Source organism: Mesoplodon densirostris, chromosome 12 (assembly GCF_025265405.1).
Source record: "Mesoplodon densirostris isolate mMesDen1 chromosome 12, mMesDen1 primary haplotype, whole genome shotgun sequence".
Classification (NCBI taxonomy): Eukaryota; Metazoa; Chordata; class Mammalia; order Artiodactyla; family Ziphiidae; genus Mesoplodon; species Mesoplodon densirostris.
In genome coordinates this window covers 9,461,350-9,480,227 of record NC_082672.1, presented here as the reverse complement: position 1 = coordinate 9,480,227, position 18,878 = coordinate 9,461,350, and the positions used below count along the sequence as shown (strand labels likewise).

At 43.0% G+C, this 18,878-nt stretch overlaps 1 protein-coding gene across 3 annotated transcripts in view; it reads left to right on the top strand.

Moving 5' to 3' along the window:
• Positions 1-18,878, top strand: part of TULP4 (TUB like protein 4) — a 238,622-nt gene that overhangs the window by 166,658 nt on the left and 53,086 nt on the right. For all 3 annotated transcript variants that reach the window (XM_060115417.1, XM_060115418.1, XM_060115419.1), the window contains one exon: positions 4,259-4,420. In XM_060115417.1, coding sequence (XP_059971400.1) covers positions 4,259-4,420 — 162 coding nt within the window. The remainder of the gene's footprint in view (positions 1-4,258; positions 4,421-18,878) is intronic.

Sequence of the window (18,878 nt, the reverse complement as noted above, 5' to 3'; positions counted from 1 at the left end):
CAGCAAAGATATAGAAGATCTGAGCAACACAGTTAACAAGCTTGACCTAATGGACACTTGTAGTTACTGAATCCACCAAGTAGAGAACATACATTTTTCTCAGACACACACAGAATGTTTACAAAAATTGATCATGTTCTGAGGTTTCACAGACTTTTTCTGTGAAGGGGCAAGATAGTACATATTTTAGGCTTTGTGGACTAGGAGTGAAAATTGAGGATATTACATAAGTACTAACAAGAAAGAAAAGAAAACCAGAAAACTTTATGTTGATAAAGTTAAAAAGTTTATTTATAGATGCTAAAATTTGAATTTTATATAATTTCACATACAACAAAGTATCATTCTTCTTGAAATTTTTTCCTAACCATTTAAAACCATAGTTTGTGGACTGTACAAAAATAGGTGGCAAATAGATTTGGCCCACTGGCCATAGTTTGCCAGCCTGTGTTTTAGGGCATTCATAAAACCTAAACAAATTTCCATTGGTAACTCTCATGATTATGGACCATGATTTCTGAATGGGTTACAAGTTAATAACAAATCATAAATTTAAGAAATTGGTGGGAATTCCCTGGTGGTCCAGTGGTTAGGACTCAGCCCTTTCACTGCCGGGGCCCAGGTTCAGTCCCTGGTCAGGGTACTAAGATCCCAGAAGCCATGCAGCATGGCCAGAAAAAAAAGAAAAGAAAAAAATTGCTGACCAAATATTTGGATATTTGTCATTTTTAAATGCATTTTTAAATAGTTCATGGGTTAAAGAACAAATTTAATGGACATTTATAAAATCTTAGATCTGAATGATAACGGACTGTCTACATATCAAAACTTGTGAGACAGGATTATAAAGTGGTGATATAAGAAAATATATATCCTAGGGTCTTCCCTAGTGGCACAGTGGTTAAGAATCCGCCTGGCAGTGCAGGGGACATGGGGTCGAGCCCTGCTCCGGGAAGATCCCACATGCCGCAGAGCAACTAAGCCTGTGCACCACAACTGCTGAGCCTGAGCTCTAGAGCCCGCGAGCCACAACTACTGAAGCCCACGTGCCTAGAGCCCATGCTCCGCAACAAGAGAAGCCACCGCAGTGAGAAGCCCACGCACTGCAACGAAGAGTAGCCCCCGCTCGCCGCAACTAGAGAAAGCCCGCATGCAGCAATGAAGACCCCATGCAGCCGAAGATAAATAAATAAATAAATAAACTAATTTTTTTTAAAAAGAGAATATATATCCTTAATTTATGTATATTAGAAAGGAATAAAACTCTGATCAAATGAACAGAGTAAATCCAGTAAAAGGAGAAAGAAAATATAATTTAAATAAAAGTAGAAATTAATGCAATAGCGAAAAAATTATACAATAGAGGAGATCAACATATTCAAAAATTTGTTCTTTGGCAAAAAATTAATGAAGTAGACAAACTGCTGGCAAGCCTTGAGTAAGAGAAGAAAGATGAAACCTAAAATAATTTTATGAATGAAAAGTTGAGCATAACTGTAGATAAGGTAGAGATTACAAGGTAGTCAAAGGTAAATAAAAGATACCTAGGTAATTCAGTGGGGGAAGAATCATTTTTTTTTAATTGAGGTATAATTGACATATACTGGTTTCAGGTGTACAACAAAAAAAATTTGTATCTACTGGGAAATGATCACCACGATAAGTCTATTTGACATCCAAAGAATAGTCTTTTTGACAAATGGTGCAGAAGCAATTGAATATCTGCATTTAAAATTTAAAAAGTAGAACCTTGATTCTTACCATACACCCTGTGCAAAAATTAAATGAATCATAGACATAAATGTAAAAAGCTGTACACTTCTTCTGGCAAGTTTGGGTTTGCCATCTTGGATTAGGTAAAGATTTCTTGGACTGGATACAAAAAGCATGAAACGTAAGAGAAAGAACTTGATATTGGACTTGATCAAAATTTAAAACTTACGGGCCTCCCTGGTGGCGCAAGTGGTTGAGAGTCCGCCTGCCGATGCAGGGGATACGGGTTCGTGCCCCGGTCTGGGAGGATCCCATATGCCGCGGAGCGGCTGGGCCCGTGAGCCATGGCCGCTGAGCCTGCGTGTCCGGAGCCTGTGCTCTGCAACGGGAGAGGCCACAGCAGTGAGAGACCCGCATACCGCAAAAAAAAAAAAAAAAAAAAAAAAAAAAAAAAAAAAATTTAAAACTTACTTTTTGAAAGATATCCTTAAGCAAATGAAAAGGCAAGTTACAGAATGGGAGAAATCATTTGCAGCACATATTCTGATAAAGGATAGTATCTAGAATTTTTACAACACAATAAGAAGGTCGGAAACTTCTATATATCTGTATACATATGTGTATGTGTGTTGTGTATTTACGTATATAATGAATAGGTGAACGTGAACGGATATACAAATAGATATATATGGCAAGGGATGTGAATAGAAAGGTTCCAAAAGATGATGTGCAGATGATCAGTAAACACATGAAATGATGCTCAGCATATTAGTCATTGGGGAAACGCAAATTAAAAGCACAGTGTCCTGTATGCTACCACTACACACCTACTAGAATAGCTAGAATAAAAAAGACTGGCAACACTGAGTGCTGGTGAGGTGTGGACCTACTCACATATATTGTTGATGGGAATGTGAAATGGTTTAGCCACTTTGGAAAAGCTTGGTAATTTCTTATGCATTTAAACATACATTTACCATATGACCCAGCAGTTAATTCCATTCCTAGGTATTTACTCAAGAAAAATGAAAGCATGTGCCTACAAAAAGTCTTGCACGTGAATACTCATAGCAATTTTGTAATAAGCAAATACTGGAAACAGCCCAAATGCCCAACCCTTTGGGGAGATGAATAAATTATGGTGTATTTATGCCACGGAATATTACTCATCTATAAAAAGGAGTGAACTACTGATGCACACAAGAAATCAGAATACTCTCAAAATTATTATACTGAGTAGAAGCGATCATAAAGAAAAGTGAACATACTGGGTGGTTCTATTCATGCGAAATTCCTAGAATAAGCATCTAGTTACAGAAGTTGGGTCACTGGTTGCCTCAGACCCAGGGTGAGGACAGGGAATTGACTGCCAAGGGGAATTTTATTTATTGCGTGTAAATTATAGCTCACTAAAGGTGATATTTAAAAGGATAATAAGTAGTATTAACAACTACTTGCCAACAGTTTTGAGAACTTACATGAACTGGACAAATTCCTAAAAAAATATTTTAATAGAACTGACTCAAGAAGAAGTAAAAAGAGAAGCTTGCCTGCTGCTAACACTATTAAATAAATTGAAGCAATGATTAAAAATCATCCCACAAAAAAGTGCAAAGCCAGATGGTTTCACAGGCATGTTCCACCAAACTTTGAAGCAACTGTTCAGCCCAGTTTATACAAATTCTTCCTGGCCGTGGAAGAAAAGGGACTACCCTCTAACTCATTCTGAGAGGTCAGCATTAACCCTGATAAATTCAAGCAAAGACGTTATAAAAAATGAAATCACAAGTTTGCCTCACTCGTGAATACAGATGTGAAAATCCCAAACACATAATCAACTTCAACTGTATGTGTAAAGGACAATACTTGACCTCGAAGTTGGGCTTCTTCTAGGTATGTAAGGATGGCACAAAACTGGGAAATCCATGGAAGTAATTTGCTGCAGTAATAGATTAAAAGAGGAAAAACATGTGGTCCTTGGAATAAATGCAATAAGTGCATTTGCTAGAACTCAACACCCAAGTATAAGTAATGTGTTCCGGTTAGAGATTATTTCTCATTTTGATTGTGGGAATGTTGTTAGCAAGACTGAGAAACGTATATAATCAGAAACTGAGAGCTTTACTATCTTGATAAGTGACCACGAGACACTGATGGAGAATTAGTACTGTAAGGGGCAGGCCGTAGAACAGTGTCTAAAAGCAAGGATGCTGGCGCCGCACAACCCTTGATCATTCTTGGTTCTGCCCCTCGCCAGCTCTGTGAGACCAAGGAGAAGGTACTTCTCCCCGCTGTGGGAGGTAGTACCACGGGCTTAATGAATTACCACGTGTGAAGCACTTAGCACCTCCACGCTGGCATATGCTTTTCAAGTAATGTGTTTTATGCATTACTGTTAAAATACATGCAACAACATATTATATTGTCTCTTTAAGGCCATCTCGATCTTCGCCAAAGGCTAAGGTAAGGACTGCGTCTAGTCTTTGATAAAAGTCCTTTCCCTTTCAGATTACAAATTGACTCCCTTTATCTGTGTGTCCCAAAGGTGAGTGATTTCACGTGGAGCCACGATGGGACTCAAGCACTTATTTCGTATCGAGATGGGTTTGTCCTGGTTGGTTCTGTCAGTGGACAAAGACACTGGTCATCTGAGATCAACTTGGAAAGTCAAATCACATGTGGCATATGGACGCCCGATGACCAACAGGTAACGAACGCCTCTTGAACGTGATGTGTCATGTTAAAACTACGTGAGCTGTGGGGGAAAAGTGTTCAGTACTAACGTGGGGGGGAGGGGGGGATAAGAGCTGGCTCAAAGGCTGGTAAAGAATGACAAAGGGAAAGAACACTGAGCTTGTCCAGGTAAAAATTAATACCAAAATTTCATGTGTTAATAGATTGGGGAAATAACATTCCCTACCGATACTGTGAATACTGAGTTAACAGTTTAATTATAGAAAATACTCATACAAATTTACTTTAAAATCTACATAAATAGCCAATTGATAAATGGATAATGGACATAAATCGTTCACAAAAGAAGTTCAACTAGTCAGTAATCATGGTGGGAAAGTATGTACTCTCAGGGAAAAAGTGCGAAATAGCATAGTGAGAGGGTGTATTTTCACTTATTAACAAAGAAAATGATACCGATGATTTTATTGATCATTCATAATGGTTTAATCAAATAAGTATTTTCATTCATTGCTGGTAATAATATGCATTCGATCTTTAGGGTAGCAAAGATTTGATATAATTTTTAAGCAAGTCTAAAAAATTATCATCTGCTTTGACCTGGTAATATGCTTTAGGAATTTATCTAAAAGAGACAAAATGGGGGGCCTCCCTGGTGGCGCAGTGGTTGAGAGTCCGCCTGCCGATGCAGGGGATACGGGTTCGCGCCCCGGTCTGGGAGGATCCCATATGCCGCGGAGCGGCTGGGCCCGTGAGCCATGGCCGCTGAGCCTGCGCGTCCGGAGCCTGCGCGTCCGGAGCCTGTGCTCCGCAACGGGGGAGGCCACAACAGTGAGAGGCCCGCATACCGAAAAAAAAAAAAAAAAAAAAAAAGAGACAAAATGGGAAGAAAATAAAAGTTGTGGTCGTTAAAGCATTATTTATGATAGTAAAAATTTGGGGGCCTCCCTGGTGGCGCAAGTGGTTGAGAGTCCGCCTGCCGATGCAGGGGATACGGGTTCGTGCCCCGGTCTGGGAGGATCCCATATGCCGCGGAGCGGCTGGGCCCATGAGCCATGGCCGCTGAGCCTGCGCGTCCGGAGCCTGTGCTCCGCAACGGGGGAGGCCACAACAGTGAGAGGCCCGCATACCGCAAAAAAAAAAAAAAAAAAAAAAAAATTTGGCAACAGCCTACTAGTACGAAAATAGAAGACTGGTTAAGTAAACTGTGGTGTATAACCACTTAAAGGATCATATAGTAGTTCAGTAAATTAGAGATCGTGGTTATAAAGATGATGTAATAATCTGAAAGAGCTCTTATGATATAATGTTAAGGAGAAAAACCAGGATACGAAATGGTGTATGTGGTGTGATTACCACATCATAAAACAACTGAAGGAAACTACCCACATTGTCAAACTAACTGGAAGGAAATTAATCAAAATGCCGCATGTAGGTGGTTATTTTATGGTGAGCCTCTGGGTCATTTTTAAAACCTAATTTCAAGTTTTTCTTTAAGGCGCCTATTTTACGTTCATGATAAAATGATGTATAATAACCTAATAAAATTATATATTGATAATTCATTTTTTAATATAAGGGTTGACTAGTTAGTTAAAACCTTTATAAATGTAAAACTTGTGTTTTCCAAGTACAGGAGAATCCATAAAATGCCAGAACATTTTATACTCGAGATTTCAGTTTAATTTTGGTAAAATCGAACGGTATAATATGAAACCATAACTTTTGGGGGGAACCTTTTTTATTTTTCTTTTTTTTAATGAATTGTTTGCTTCTTGTCACTATATATTTCATGTTTCCTTTTTTTTTCAAGTAAAAATGCTCAGTGCTTTTTTCTCTTCTCAAAATCAGTATTCTGAGAATTACAGAGGTAGAAGTCTCAGCTCTTGAGTTTCTTCCCTCCCCATCCCCCAAAGGCATCTTAGTATCCAGTCGCACATGTGTGTTTCTGTGTGAAGCACTTGGATTTATTTGTTACAGCATTTTATTTTTGTAAGATTTTACTGCCCCTGCAGTCTGCTCAGAGATGCGTGCCGTGGCCCAGTGAGTGACCTTACACACACACTTAACCTCTCCCTGCTTCAGTTTCCTCCTCTGTGACAAGGGGTGTGAATTATTTCCTGCCTAATTCCCAGGGCTTTTGTAATGATCAGATGAGGGAACACATGCGAACGCAGTTAAGAATATGTCAGAGGAAGTCTCGGCTTCACATTCTTCCCTCACCTGGAGTGATGGAACCGTGAGGCTCATGTCATGGTCCCCCCTGAGCTGTGCTGGCCAGTGTCCCCAGCAGACTGCACACCTGGAGTGTGACAGGCATGGGACCCAGAGAGGCTGGGGACACAGTGTGTGAGATGCAGCACTTGCCATCGAGGGCCTTGGGCCACTGGAGGAGGCAGGCCCACAAGCGCCTTTTGCTACGTCCAACATGGTTGCCCAGGTGGCCGACAGCATGGTGTCGAGCGGGGGACGGAAGCGAGGTGGGCTGCAGCTTCGACTGGCTTCCCTAGACCTGTCGTCAGGACCCCAGAGCAGCTGTGCAGATGGTTGGGCTCCTGGCCCACACCTCTGTCTGGATAGCTGTTTCTATGGTTCTGTATTGAGGGCCAGCAGGTGGGATTTCATTTGAGGAAAGTGCTCCATTGCCTTTAAAAAAAAGATTGCAGACCTTGGAGGAATTTAACACAGGGAAGAGGTGTGTGGGACGCTCTGTGGGTCGTGTTTGAACTGAGACATTCCTCCCTCCGTCTCTCTGTCATTCTTTCGTATCTTTTGCGTAGTTTGAAAAGTATTGATGAGAAAAGAGTGTGAAGACAGTATAACGTTTGTAATGTAATTAATGCCCTGAGCTCTGACATTGGGACAGTCTCAGGTGTGGGCTGCAAGAAACCGGCTACATCTCTTCTCTTCTCCTGGAGAACCTTCTGCCCTTGATGTAGAGTAAAACAGCCTCAAGGACACCTCCTCACATCTTGAGAGAGTTCTGATCATAACGGGATTTTAGGCTGCTTCCTGTTAACTCTTCAAAATGTAAGCAGTACAGTTTTACAAGCAGCGAGTTTGAAATCTAGCCATTTTCCTGTTGGTCATATATTTTCCTCATTTCTTCTGGGGGGTCTGGGTGAACACTGTGCCTCTTCAGACATGAACATTTACAGGTATGCATCCAGCTCGCTTTGAGTCTTAGCTGAGTATCAGTTCACTGTCAGAGCCTTTCAGCTGGCTGTGGAGAACTTGAGACGTGTTTCCATTAAGAAAGGTAGAGATGCTGGCACGTGAGTCAGCCTGTGTCTAGGAGTTAGCACTGCTGTCCGAGGAGGAGGGTGAGCAGCTGGTGGATCCGTGTCCGCAGGAGCAGAACAGAGGAGAAAGCCTCAGACTTACGCCTGACGAACTTAGGTTAGATGGAGAAGGATTTTGTGGTTAAAGTTCTGAGCACAAGAAGAAAACTCTCCCTCCTTTCCCTTCTGCCCTTCCAGGGAAAACTCCAAGAAGGCGGCTCCCAGAAGCATCCCTCTGCGGTGGGGACCAGGGGCTCTGCAGAGGACTTCTCCGGCTGCTGGCCTTGTCCCATTCTTGTCCCAGTTGCCGCTTCTCTGTCACAGCTCCCACGAGAGGCACGTGCATGGTCTGGGTGCGCCAGCCGTGTTTGGATTCGTTTTAAGGGATCTCGGGCGTCAAAGCCATGTGCACGTGAGGCACGTTAGCGACTCCTGTTTGCACACAGTCAGTGCAGCTCCTGATCAAGCAGGACTCATTCAGGCCCGGCGTTTGCAGCCTCCCTCCCCGAGCCAGTGGTCCTTCCCACTAAACCCAATCCTGGCCTGCTGGCCTTTCTTGCCACTTCCCCACACTTTCTACTCAGGTTGCCTGCCCCCTGGGCCCCCGGAGTCTTGGAGCATCTTCTCTCTGGGCTCCTGCCTCGGGTGAAGGCCGTCCTCCAAGCAGCCCGCGGCTTCCCTTGGCTGCTGCCCCACTGCTCGGCCCCTTCGGCCCCAGGCCACACGCCCAGCCTTCGTGCTCTCTGGTCGCCGACGGCCAGATCCGGCCCCCGCCCCAGCCTCGCCTTCCCCTTCCCAGAGCTGCCCCGCGCCCGCTCCTGGAGACCTTCCCCAGCTGCCCTCTGCTGGCGCTGCCACCTCAGGCTCCCGGGCTCCTTCCGCGCTTTCTGGGCTCCCAACCTTGGCCTTCCCCCTTTTTTCCTGTCCTCGGGGCGATTTCTTCCCCTGCCACGTGTGCACCTCAGGCTCCCCAGCTCTGTGCTATGCTCATGTCTCCCTCTGGTCCTTCACCCTGAGCCCCGGCTGCCCGCAGACCCCGCTGGAATCCCGTGGGCTCCGCACTCTCTGGTCCGTCCTCATCCCTGCCCCGCTCCTCTAACGGCTGATCACGTACGCCCCCGACTGGGAGCTGTGCTTGACTTTCCCTCTTCCTTAGCTGCGCCCTCTACTTAGTCACTAAACCCTATTGACTCCACTTCCTAAATACTTTAGGGCCGGGAATTGATTTGTTTGTATTTAAAAGTGGCAGCTGACTGTGCCCAGGCTAACGTCAGTGAAGGTAGGTACGGCTCCACGTACCTAGAATTCTGGAGTAGGGCTGGGTGACCTGGGGGCTCCGAGGTTCTTCCCACCGCTCCTCTTCTGCAGCTTTGGCCCTTGGCTGCTTCCTTCTGTCGTGTCCGGTGGCTGCTTCTGCCAACTGGGCCGCCTTTTTCCTGGTTCATGTCCAGTGAGGGAGTGAGTGGCTCTTCAGCTCGTCGAAGTTACCCGAAGGTTCCCCTTGGCTCCCGCAGTGGCTTGCACACAGCGCGCATTCCTCACGGAGCTGTGTGCATCTGCCTTCCTGGGGCTGGGGGTGGCCTCGGCCCGGGGAGGAGGGGGCGGAGAGCAGCCAGCAGAGCCCGGGGCAGCCCCACTTCCGTTAGTTTTGGGTGGGATGTTGGGATGGGAATCTGCTCCCTCTCTGCACAGTCTGCTTCCTCTCTAACTTCCTTTCCTATTTATTTTTACTAATTTTTATTAAAGAGCTGTAGTTTTTACAAGTCAAATAGTACTACTGGGTTTATAATGAATGTTTTTTAAAAACCACAAAACACAAGCACCTTTCAGCTCCGTGCGCCGCCCCTCCCGCTCCCAGATCCCTGCTCCCTGTGGCCAGCACTTAGCTTGTGTTTCCCTCCGCATTTCTGAGTTACGGGCTTATGTGCCAGATCTTGATCATTTTTTGGACTCAGGTATTCTCTGCTGACTTTGCACGTGGGAGATGAGGACTTGGCTCTCTCCGAAGGCCCCTTCCACGGCTGCCTGCCCCCCACCTCCCATCCTCCCAGTGTGCTCTGTCTTCTCGCTGAAGGCACGACTCGTACACAGAAGAACCAGGATAGCACTGCCTTCCTCATGCAGTCTTTTGCTTTTTCCAGAATTAGTAAAGTTGCTTTATTTATTTCCTTAGTTTTCTGTGTACCAATCACAAACTAATCCCTCTGCTCTCCAAAAAAATGGAAAATCTCCTCTGAAATGTTCCCCCACCCCAAGTGGTGCATCCGACTCACGTGTTCCCTGGCGCTGCCCCTCCCTGGGCCCTCAGCCGCCTGCTCCGGCCTGGACCGGTTGCCCTTGGCCTGCAGCACACCTGGCATCCTGAGCGCCCGTTCCCTCATCCCTCCTGTTTCTGGGACGAGCACCTTTAGTTTTGTGGTTTGTCCCCTCATGTTGGTGGAACGTGTCTTCAGGGTGTTGTATGTTTCAAGATGCTGTGCTTTGTCTCTCTCACCTGTTTGGCTGGGACATGGTGGTCATTTTCCAACTTCTCCTTCGCCTCCAAGGACTTGTCTTAGTTCTGTGATATTTCCTTTTCTCTTTCTGGAAACCTTATTATTCAGATGACGTTCTTTTAGGTTGATGATTTGATTTTAATATCTTTTCTCTCCCTGTTTCTTTTCTTTGCCTAATCTTGTTTTCTGGGTGATGTCCTGAGCTATATCCTCCAAGTTTTCTTTGACTTTTAAAAAATTAACGCTATCACATTTTTAATGATTAGGAGCTCTTTTTGTTTTTTTTTCTGATTGTTCTTTTAAAAAAATCATTTTATTCTTATCTCATGGAGAACAAAACAACGTGAGGATATTGATTTGAAGTGGTTTTTTTTTTTTTTTTTGCGGTACGCTCACTGCTGTGGCCTCTCCCATTGCGGAGCACAGGCTCTGGACGCGCAGACTCAGCGGCCATGGCTCACGGGCCCAGCCGCTCCGCGGCATGTGGGATCCTCCTGGACCGGGGCACGAATCCGTGTCCCCTGCATTGGCAGGCGGACTCTCAACCACTGCGCCACCAGGGAAGCCCTGATTTGAAGTTTTGAAATATTCTTTTGTATTCTTCATTGTCTTTCTCCTCCAGGTTCTTTCTGGTTTTGTTTTGGCTTCTCTTTTTCATATTAGATGCTTTTCTCAAATGTCTGGTGATCCTTGGTTGTCTGCTCATATTTAAGAGGTACTAAAAAGTACCTGCAAGCCTGTGGAATGGGGTAATTAGTGGACCTGTCCTTCTACTTGGAAGACCCATCTGGACATCAGAGTCTGTCTTTGAGCAATCTTCTTCCTGACCGTGTCAGTGTTGGAGGCTGGCTGCCTGTGGGCCTTACCCGGTGGCTGAAGTGGGCTCGCTTTTAGCCTTTAGTTGCTGAGTTTTTCACTCTAGGCCCCTGAGCTGTGTCTGGCCTTCTGTTCAGCCCCTTCACAGAGAGTAAGATGCATACCCGCCTGCCTGGGTAGGAGAGGAGATGCGGGGGGCTAACCATTCCTTTTCAAGACTTCCAACCAGTCCACTCCGGGGAGGTGACCCTAGTCAGCTTACTCTTGTGTTTCCTGATGTAGCTTTGGGCTTCCGCTTGCTCTGGCCTACTCTGTCACTTACCACGTGCCCATGTGCTGTCAGCTTCTAAGTGTTGACTTCTCTGTCTGCTGACCTCTTCTCTCCACTGACCTCTTCTCTCCAGTTCTCTGTTAGAGTTTCACGCTCATTACCCTCAATTGAGTGGGGTTCGGGAAGGTGTTCAGTCCATCAGGCAACCCCTCGTACCTTTCTAGGCTTCTCTCTGCCCCCGCTCTCCCGTTCACACTCGCCCTAGTGGACTGGTTTGATTTCATAAGCTCACATTGCTTTCCTACTTTTTCTTTTCTTTTCTTTTCTTTTTTTTTTTTTTTTTTGTTGTTGTACGCGGGCCTCTCACTGTTGTGGCCTCTCCCACTGCGGAGCACTGGCTCCGGATGCGCAGGCTCAGCGGCCATGGCTCACGGGCCCAGCTGCTCCGCGGCATGTGGGATCCTCCCGGACCGGGGCACGAACCCGCGTCCCCTGCACTGGCAGGCGGACTCTCAACCACTGCGCCACCAGGGAAGCCCCTGCTTTCCTACTTTTGAGCGTGCTGTTCCTTCTGCCCTTGCCCCTTGTCTGTCCAGTCAATTTCCAGTCATCCTTGAAGGGTCGACTCAAACATCACCTCCTCTGTACAGTCTGCTCCCTGCCACCTTCCTCCACTCCAGCCCAGGCAGAGCTAATTAGACTCTCTGGAGTGTTCCAGGAGCACCTCCTGTATACCAAGAGCACATTTTGTAACATTTTCCACATTGTGTTGTAACTGTTGGTTGCATATTTTCTTTCTTACCAGATGTGAGGGCAGGGGCCACGCCTCATTGTTCCCTGTGCAGCAGTAGTGCAGTCATGCAGTGAGTGCGGGAAGAATGCTTTCTCTAGGAGCGCCGGCCTCCCCCTCCTCTCCGCCTGGTGATGATTAAGTCCTTATCCTCGCCTAAGGAATTGCCATATTTCCTCCCGTCCTCAGGTGCCACACAGTCATGAGAGGAATTCTTGGTTTACCCCACATAGGCTGTCCGGGGAGGGCCCAGCATTCGTTTTTCATTCATAACTGTTTCATACAGAAAAGTCTAATTTTTTGGTTTTTCACATCTCCTGGCACTTGTGTGGAATCTTTCCTTAGTTAAGGCTGGTTGGATTGAGGGGTGGGGTGGGGCGTTGTTGGTTTTTTTCTTAATTTTTTAGGCTGTGTGGTTATCCCTCCTTTAGAAAGCAGTTTGAGTGAGGATCCTAATAACTGGATTCTTCTTCCTACTCAAATCCAAAAACAGTTTCTGAATATGAATTGTCAGCTTCATCTTGATTCACGGTATAGAAAATTCAACTCAGTGACAATTATTAGCTATTAGGATATAGTACCAAGAAAATCCGCGTGGTTTCCTTGGATGAAGGCCTTTGCAAGATTACATGTTTCCATTTCCTGGCATGGTGTCCCTGCAGTGCTGCCTGAGGACAGCGGGTTAGGATTGATGACGTCTTCACAGACCACCCCGCCCTAAGATTTTTTTCCTTTTTTCTTCCTGTGTCATATCTGACCCCTCTTTTTCCCTCTCTTCCATCTCTTCTTTACAGTAATGAGAATTTTTTTATCCTGAGCCAACAGACTTTTCAGTGTCAATATTCTGAAATTCTCCTCTTTCCCCAGTGTGCCTATGACATATATTCATTTTTTTAACTTTAGTTGTAAGTGAATTATGCACCATTGTTACCATATTGCAGACCTTGGTCTCCATGGTGCAGGGGGGTACTTAGCCTCACTAGGATTCTCTCAGTGGTATGGTGAATAGTTATTAGTTATTCTTCTGGTGCAGGGGAGCAAAGTCAGGAACGACAATTTCACCAGCTTGGTGACATCATTCCCGATAAAAATTCATGAAGAATATCCTGGAATTACATTCAGGAAGTCTGTAGCCATAGGAGGGACACTTTAAGGCTCTTTTCCTTTAATGAGGACACAGGTCAATATTTTTAAAAATCATAAAGGCAAATACTTCTTCTTCATAAAATTTGGAAGTACTGATAATTACTTTGTAGAGTTTATCCAGGCAACGACAGATACAAACTATGATTAAATTATACAGCAGAGGTTATTGTGTGATGATGATGAACTTCAAAAACAGGAGAACGGTCCTGTACAATAGAAGAGAGAGAAGTAGACTATGAAAACAAATTTTCTTCTCCAAAGGATTTACAGACACAGTCTTACAAGTGAAACCGATTATTTCAGTAGACACATATTATGCTTGACCTTCAATTATAATGAATAACCAGTGGTTTCTCCTTTGGAATGTTCTGTTAGGAAACAAACATTTGTCACATAGCTGGAATATTTAAGTGTTTGCTACTGATGTTAATAGTCCTAAAGAAATACAGGTATTCTTCACTTTATATACTAGATTTTAAAATGTAGGTGAACTGAGTTTTTGTAATCATAATTACATTTAAAGTATCCATGTAAGGAAATCTTTCCTATTTAAAAGAATATTCTGTAGAAATAGCCCTCGTTTAGAAGGCAGTTTGGTGTGAAATGGGAATTCTTTACCTAATACATCTTTTTGCTAAATGTCCAGACTTTAGTTTTCCACGAGTAGAGGTAATGTTTGTTTATATACTAAAGCTTAAAACCTGGTACTACGTACTAAAACCTTTTTCAGAGGAAGCCTTAAATACTTAAATAGACTTCATATTTTCTTAGACACTTCAAGCCATGATTTCAAATAAACTAGAAGGGGTCTGGGGTTGGTACGTCTTAAACAGCCCCAAGAGAAGGCTTTCCAGTTTTTAAGTCTTAGCACACGCAAATGTGAGTGGGGTGAAATCTTCTCCTCTGGCCTCCATCCTGGTGTGTTGTTTTGTTGTTTTTGTTGTTTTTAACCGAGGAAGAGAGGTTTATTCTTTTTGCTTTTGGATACAAATGGTAGATTCCAAGGCTCCTCTCATCGGCTGAAAGTAAGTTTTTCACAAAATGTGGTCCCTCCTGATCCAGTGTCTGGTGTCTGCTGATGTGATCAGTGATCCACCAGCGTTTTTACAACTTTAAATGCAGTCGGTGCCGTGACGTGGACGACAACAACAAGAAAAATCACTACAAGTACCCTTTGTGCCTCTGTGACATCTATGAAATGACAGCTGTTTTTATGTACACGCTTTGTAAGAAACATGGCCTTTATTTCTCATTTGGAGTAGACTGGAGTCAGGACTTGAGTGGTGTAGCAGGATCGTTAAAGGGGATATTTCAGTGCAGGATTAATTCATTTAGTTCAAATAATTTTAAAAATAAAAAAAATTTAAATCATTACTATACAGCATCTTTCCAGAGATATGAATTGGTGAAAAAGGAACTGTTATGGTACTAATATACGCTTAAAGCTTTAACACATTAGTTGGTTGAAAAGAGTAATTATTCATTTAATTCTGAAATATAAGGTTATGAAGTACCAACATAGAGCTCAAGTAGATTTGCTGACTCCCTCCAAGTATTTTAATAATAAATGATTCTGTAGGGTTTTTTAATTTTATAAATTCTAAAACTTTGATTATAAAAAATTCAGTAATGTCAAAAATAAATAAAGAACCCAGATATTTTACCACATTTGCTATTTTATCCCTTTATTCTTTTTTTTCTGTGCTATATTTAAGACAAATCCCAGATAGCATGTCCTTTCACCCATACTTATTTCAATATAAATCTCTTCAAAATGTGGGGTTTCCTTCCATAACCACAGTGCTGTTATCTGTCATACCACCTCTTATCTTTACTTTGAAGAAGGTCTTGTCAGATTAAAGTAAATGATTTGTCTGGGGCTTGGATTAGCCATGGCTAATGGAGGAGGGCATCTGTTACATCAAGAAGATGGGTGTTCATTCTGAAGTTTTTCTTTGTCTTTCACTGTAAGGTAGGAAATGGTTTATAAAGGAAACTTTAAAAAGCAATGTAAATCTTTACTTTCTCAGCTAAAAATGTGATGTTGCCATCATAGTTTTATAAATGAAAAGTAATTTACTGATATTTGACATACAGGAAATGACTTTCTCATAGATGAGGCCCGATCATTGATAGAAAAAAAATCAGACTTAACAAAATCAAAATAAAAAGAGTCACAGTTTGTTATTTGCAAGGAGTTTTTGCTTCACCATAAGAAAATATTCTGCTCTGCTGCCTGTGTAAGTGCTGGGTTTTGGAGTGACTCAGCCGACTGCCCCCCACAGTGCTGCTCCCACCTCCTCCAGTGAGACTGCATCTAGTCCTTTTAGGTAGTAATTACAGGAACTGTATAGGTCTTAGCTTCCCTGGAAAGACTGGAAAGCCATTGTGCTAACACAGTGAGAGAAGAACATGGAAATCTCTTACACAAGCTCTTGTACTCAAATTATTTATTACTATTATTATTTTTAATCCACAAACTCACTAGAGTAACAACTCAGTGAACCATTCTTATTCTGAAGACCCTCAGTCGCAAGGGAACTGTAAGTAGGTTAAAGGACCTGTGGAGTAGGGCTCCTGCGTAGTGGCTTGTGGAAACATAGCTTTGAAATCAGATTTAATCTAAACCAGTGGAAAAAGTGATTCTCTTCCCTCTCTTCCCATTAGATTTTCCCATGACTTTTTAGTGGTGCATGTACTAAAAAAGTACTGCACAAGGGAAGCTCATCTTTATTTAAAGCCTTGAACTGAACATATATAGGAATGCTTCTTGCCAAAATAGGCAAGGAGGATGTGAGTAACAATTAAGGAAAATAATGGAAACATACTCAGGAAAGGAAATCAGGAGATGGCCTCCCACCCATTATGGCTATCTTTATACTACTATGAATACCGTTTAAATTTTTTTGGATTTTGTTTGTACGTGTGTGTTCTGGATATTCTGTTAAGCTCTTCATAGGAGAAAATAGATTTCTTTAGCAAAAACAGGTGAAACTATTGTTTGAACTGTTTGGTGCTGTTTTGGTTGAGTGACATTGGCAATTAAGTCATTTAAAAATTAAATTGCTCTTTGTTATCTCCAGACTCAGATCACTGTTGGATCACTATATAGAACACTCAGTCTAGGTAAATTATAAAATATGCTAAATAGAAAATCTTTCTTGAAATTTACGTTTGGCAATTTAGGTTAAGAATGAAAGATGGGAGGCACTTATTTGTGTACAATGGCTGTTATTAAATACACCCTTTAAAGACTATGTTGGGCAGCCGTGATGTTAGCAGAATGGCACAATAGCAAGCTCTGGACCCTCCTTTCTTCAACAGTCACACCAAATCAATAATACACAGACCAGTTCCCTTTGTGAGAAATCCAGAAACCAGTTGAGAGGCTTCTGCACCCCAAGTGTGTGTGAAACCAGCCACATCAGAATTGGTAGGAAAATTTGAGATACCCTCTTGCCATAATCACTACCCCTGGCAAAGTGCCATATGATTGGGAGAAAACTCCCAGCTTCTCCCTGTGAAGAGAAGGAAAGAACTGGGTCATACATCTGATATTCTGGTTTTTTTTCCTGGGTGTAGCCTAAGCCACTGGCTTCTGTCTCACCTGTCTCAAAGGGCTGATTGAACACCGGGGCCACTGAGAACGGAGGTGGCAGTTTGAACTATCACTCAACACAGCCCCTCCTCCTGGCCCAACACAGAGTGAGCTGGTGAAAAAAAAACCCCAGATTCCAGCTTCTACTTTGGGTGGGGGGCTGGGGGGTGGGGAGAGTTGGACCATGTATCCAATATTCAGATTTCCTGAGGGCTGCCCAAGGGACTAGCTTCTGAATTAGAGCACTGACCCAGCATACTCTATACACCTTGGGGCCACTAAGAACAAAGACAGTGGTTTGGACTAGCAAGATAAATCTCCAGAAACTGACCCCAAGGAAATGGAGATATATAATTTATCTGACAGAGAATTCTAAACAGCAGTCATAAAGATGCTCAGTGAGTTCAAGAGAACAAAGCATGAACCAAGCGAGGCTTTCAGATGTTTTTTAAAAATTAGAAATTAAGTAGCTGAGGTGTACAACAACTGAAATGAAGAATACACTGGAGGGTTTCAGCAGCAGATTAGATGAAGCAGTGGAAATAATCAGGAAACTTGAAGATGGGTCATTGGAAATTATCAAGTCAGAGGAGGAAAAAAGAGTGAGAGCATGAAGAAAGCTTGAGGGACTTGTGGGATACCATCACATGGACCAATATATGTATTATGGCAGTCTCAGAAGAAAAGAGAGAGAGAGGGGCAGACTGTTTATTCAAAGAAATAGTGGCTGAAAACTTCCCAAATCTGGGGAATGAAATGGACATCCAGATTCAGGGCTCCTCATGGATCCCCAATAAGATGAACTCAGAAATCCACACTGAGATACATTATAATCTAATTGTCAAAAGTCCAAAGGCAAAGAGAATTTTGAAATCAGCCAGAAAAAAAGCAACATGTCTCATGTAAGGAAACCACCATAACACTTTCAGTCCAGGAGGGGGTGTGACTATATATTCAAAGTGCTGAATGAAAAAAAACCTGCCGATTAAGAATGCTATACCTTGGGGCTTCCCTGGTGGCGCAGTGGTTGGGAGTCTGCCTGCCAATGCAGGGGACATGGGTTCGAGCCCTGGTCTGGGAAGATCCCACGTGCCACGGAGCAGCTAGGCCCGTGAGCCACAATTACTGAGCCTGCGCGTCTGGAGCCTGTGCTCCACAACAAGAGAGGCCGCAATAGTGAGAGGCCTGCGCACCGTGATGAAGAGTGGCCCCCACTTGCCGCAACTAGAGAAAGCCCTCACACAGAAACGAAGACCCAACACAGCCATAAATAAATAAATAAATTAAAAAAAAAAAAAGAATGCTATACCTTGCAAAACTGTACTTGACAAGTGATGGAGAGATAAAGGCTTTCCCAGACCCACAAAAGTTGAGGTAGTTCATCACCACTAGACCTACCTTACAAGAAATGCTAAAGGGAGTTCTTTAACTTGACATGAAAGGATGATAAACAACAGTATGAAAGTACAAAACTCACTAATAAAGTTATAGACAAATACAGACTATTTTGTTACTGTAATGGTGATGGATATATCACTTTTAAGTATAATAAAAGTTAAAAGACAACTATTAAAAATAACTATAATTATAAAACTATGCCAGTAGATGCACAATATAAAAAATAAATAAATTGTGACATCAGTAACATAAAATGCAGTGGGAGGGGAGAATTAAAGGTAGAGTAACTATCATTTCTTTTATGTAAGCCCCATAGTAACCAAAGAAAATACCTATAGAAGATACGCAAAAGAAAAAGAGAAAGGAATCAAAGCATATGAATACAAAAAAATCAATGAAACACAAAGGAAGACAACAAGAGAGGAAATGAGGGGCCGAAGAACTAAAAGACTGACAGAAAACAGTTAACAAACTGGCAGTAATAAGTCCTTCCCTATCAATAATTACTCTAAATGTAAATAGATTAAGCTCCCTGATAAAAAGACACAAAGTAGTTGAATGGATGAAAACAAACAAGGTACAACTATATGCTGCCTATAGGAGGCTCACTTTAGATTTAAGATCGTATCTAGGATGAAAGTGAAGGGATGGCAAAAGATATTCCATGCAAACGATA